The sequence below is a fragment of the Priapulus caudatus genome, unplaced genomic scaffold (assembly GCF_000485595.1).
Source record: "Priapulus caudatus unplaced genomic scaffold, Priapulus_caudatus-5.0.1 Scaffold350, whole genome shotgun sequence".
In the NCBI taxonomy this organism is placed as follows: domain Eukaryota; kingdom Metazoa; phylum Priapulida; class Priapulimorpha; order Priapulimorphida; family Priapulidae; genus Priapulus; species Priapulus caudatus.
Window position 1 is genome coordinate 220,168 of NW_014577411.1, and position 4,146 is coordinate 224,313.

A 4,146-nucleotide genomic window follows, 5' to 3' on the forward strand; every position below is an offset into this window, starting at 1 on the left:
CGACAGAAATCATGGTCCGTGGAAACGTACTTTTCGACCAAATCGTTGAAAACTGTACAAGCACGTTTCAAGAGGGAATTCAATTGTCAAATCAGAATTATCTGGGTCAGCTTATGCTAATCCTAAATCAAAATTCTCCTCAGAGACTCCCTCGGAATGCCCAATTGTTGGCTGCGCCAATGTAACGACTTCTTTGGACTGAGGCCAACCGAGGTCCTGACTGAGGTCATGTTCTCCTCTGTCCTTGCACTCCTTTGTCTCCCTGAGTGTGTGGGAGTATTCCCTTTGGCATCGAGGTTCTTGACAGTCCCATGCACCCTGAACTTCTGTACCCATCTTAGAATGAGTCCTTTGTTTGGATAGGTGCGACAATTAAATTCCCTCTTGAAACGTGCTTGTACAGTTTTGAACGATTTGGTCGAAAAGTACGTTTCCACGGACCATGATTTCTGTCGAAGAGTCCAAGGCATCTTGAAAAACTCTTGATTCTATTCTGATTGGCAACTATTCACCTCGTTAAATCTGAAAAATGAAAGGGTTAACATCAATATCAAAAAAGTTATTAACACTCGTTTGGGTTGCATTTTTTTTGGGTCACCCTAAAGGTCAGGCATGACAAGATAAGATGGTTCATGATGAACATATTGCATAATGGAAGAAATTGACGAGGTGAAACACAGATAAGATTCATTAACTTAAAATTATGAATTGAGAAGAAATGATTAATCTTTCAACTAAAAACTAAGACAATGGACCGTTGTCCAAAATGTCCCAACATTCACACACAAAAAGTTTCACTTAGACTATTTTTTACTGATCTGTGAATTTTTTTGACGTATCACAGCTATATACATCATAGTTATTTATAGAACCGGCTCCTAATGGACCCGTGAATTATAACGAGGGTGTTAGAGGACATGCAGCAGCTGGTACCTCACCAACCTCCCTTACCCGGTTTCTCCGTGGCCAGTCTCTTCGTCGGACTAGGTTCTCGATTCGCTGGAGCGGCATTGCTGCCGCCAGTCTCCGCCTCTGTGCCGCAGTTAATACTGTTATCGGACTTACGCGTTTCGTCCATGACTAGTGAGCTGTAGCCAGCATCAGTGGACCCACCTGCAGGCGGAAAACAAGAACTCAGGAACGGACGGCCGATATTTTGACGCGGGGCGATGACTCACTGAGATTGGCTAGGTTAGACGGAAGGCTTATGACAGCGTTCCTCCCCGTCATTCTAATTCGGAGGCTCTCGTTCTTTTATGAATGCAACGTAACACGAACTCTGGCCTAGTGGGGCTAGCACAACAACCCGGCATTCCTTCAGGTACTCACTACACTAAGGTACTGTATACGCCATATTTTTCGCATACAGATATTTTCGCGAATTCAGACTTGATGGACAATTTCGCGAGTGGTTAATTTCGTGGTCAGTGAATTATGAATTATTTGGTATTATTCGGTATGAATTATTCGCATGTTGTTATTTTCGCGGTCGGGGACGCGTTCGCGAAATTCGCGAAAATTAAACCACGGCAAAATATACAGTGTATACAGTAAACTACTTCGCTCGCGCCCCGGCGCCCCTCACACACGGCGTCGAAATAACGCCGTCACAACCCAGTTTAGCGATGCGAGCGAGAGGTTCCTAACCGAAAAACGCGTGGCGCATGGCGGCAGCGATCTAACGTTGGACGTCCGTCGATCGTTGCGGAACATCAAAGAAACCCACCTGAGCAACAAGTGTACGTCACCTACATGTCTTCCTACCTGTACTGGACCGGTCCTCGACGAGCGGCGAGTCCGTCTTGACGAGGTCGCCGACGGTGCTGCCACCTGCATCCAGGTTGCTGTCCGTGCTTGCGTAGCTCGTCTGATCCGACTCCAGATATCCTGCAGACAATGCGAGCGATGAGTCAGACAATGCGAGCAATGAGTCAGACAACGCGAGCGAGGAGTCAGACAATGCGAGCGATGAGTCAGACAATGCGATAGAGTTACGGGCATATGTATTGTGGAGTTATTGTGGCACATAGCTCTGACAGTCTGGGTCGAAGGGGGATAAGTACGTGACTCACGAAACTACGGAGGCAAGAACAGAACAGCCATGACAACAATGGTGGCACGAAAAGACGAGGTGGCGTGACACGACAATGGGCCAGCGAGATAAAGTGAGGCGAGGCAACAATGGCGGCAAGATAAAGTGAGGCGAGGCAACAATGGCGGTGAGGCAACAAAACAAGACAGGCGAAGCAAAAAAACCAGACAACAGCACCAAAAAAACAAGACGACACGGAAAGACAAACAAGGCGAGACGTAACGACGACGGGGGCGAGACAGAGAGACGACACGAGGTGAGACATGATGACAACCACTGTCCACCACCATGAGTCGGCTCACCTGCGAGAATGTCCTGTCTCACCAGGGGGCGCAGCGGGCTCGCTACGGGACTCGTGAGAAGCAGCGACTCGCGACTCTCGTCGAGTCCGTACGAGACTCCGCCGTCCTCGCCGCTGCCGGCCAGCGAAGCCGCGCTCGCAGACGGCGTCGCCGTGGCAACCGCAGCGCGCGTAGGGGGCGCTGACTGCACGCTCTGTATGCTCTCCATCGACTGGCTCGGCAGGAGTTGAGCGCCGCCGCCGGCTTGGTGACGGTTGTCCTTGACGACGACGGTGAGGAGCGGGACGAGCTTGGAGCCGCAGAAGCAGCAGCTGTAGATGGCGAGACGGAGACGGCGGGTTAGCGAGATCACTAGCTACTGCTAGACACACCTCGTACAATCGCACACACACGCACGCACGCACGCACGCACGCACGCACGCACACACGCACACTCGCATGCACACACACACACGCACACTCACCACGTGTTGAGGTTGGAGTCGTCCGCCGACCAGCCGGCCATGATCTCCTCGTCGTACAGCAGCGCGTGACACGTGTGACACTTGGAGCAGCTCGTCATCGTCGTCTCCATGGCGATGATGAAGAGACCCTGTGAGAGGCTGCTCGTGCTTCCATACTCCGAGATGTCGGGCATCAGGTCCAGCATGGTCAGGTGCAGCGGGAACGCCGGCACGCTGCCTGCAACAGCAACCACACGTAGGGGTTAGTCGGTGACACGCGGGGGACGGTCAGTATGTATGGTACATGTATACATTGTGTTAGATGTACAATGTATGGACATGTATACATTGTGTTATGATGTACTGTAGGTCGCTATGTCTACATTGTGTTAGATGTACATGTATGGTACAATGTATAAACATTGTGTAGATGAGATTTATGGTACATTTATACATTATGTTAGATGTACAGTATGGTACATTTATACATTATGTAGATGTACATGTATGGTACTGTATACCTTATATTAGATGTAATGTTATGGTAGCACTTAATACATTATGTTAGATGTACATGGATTGTACATCGTAATATACCATTATGTTAAGATGTACATGTATGGTACATTTATACATTGTGTTAGTATGTACATGTATGGTAAATGTATCATTGTGCTGAGGATGTAATGTAACTGGTACGATGTATACCATTAATGCTAGATCAGGGGCTAATAATGACAAATTATTTGTCAAACAATGTTGATCAACAAATATTTTGACAGAAATATGACAATATAATACTATAAAGATAATAGACAAAGATAAATATATTGACACTAAATATCAATATGACAAATATTTGTCATTATTAGGCGCGTTCACACACAAGAAAAACGCGCTGCTCAGCCCGCTATAGGCGGAAGATAATACGCTGAGCTAACTTGTGTCGTTGTTCACCAGGGACATATCTCGCTAACCTCGCTCGCGGTGGCAACACTATCACCCACGCCGCAGTGCAATAAGCCGGCGCGCTGATCTGCCAAATGAGCCCAGTCAGAAGTGGTCTTTGGAGGCACCGCTCACTTTGGAGCGCGATTTAGTGCGAGCTAATTGCGTTCACCACTTGTAAAAAGCTCAGTTTTCCGGCGGGCTGCAAAAACGCGGGGTTTTGCAGCCGCGCTAATTTATTATCATTGTTGGGTATTGATTTTCATTGTTTCTCATATTATTTGTTTATTTCAATTACTTTTATATTGAAAATTGTTGTATTTACTTTACACTTCATAATTTTTTTGAATTCGGATTTTTT

The 4,146-nt window shown here is 47.4% G+C and overlaps 1 protein-coding gene across 1 annotated transcript in view; it reads right to left on the reverse strand.

The window, feature by feature from the left end:
- Positions 1 to 491: 491 nt before the first annotated feature.
- Positions 492 to 4,146, reverse strand: part of LOC106809386 (C-myc promoter-binding protein-like) — a 35,699-nt gene continuing 32,044 nt past the window's right edge. Inside the window, exons 22-24 of the mRNA XM_014812450.1 lie at positions 1,753 to 1,887; positions 952 to 1,113; positions 492 to 522 (exon numbers count right to left, since the gene is read on the reverse strand). Coding sequence (XP_014667936.1) covers positions 509 to 522; positions 952 to 1,113; positions 1,753 to 1,887 — 311 coding nt within the window. The 3' untranslated portion in view covers positions 492 to 508. The remainder of the gene's footprint in view (positions 523 to 951; positions 1,114 to 1,752; positions 1,888 to 4,146) is intronic.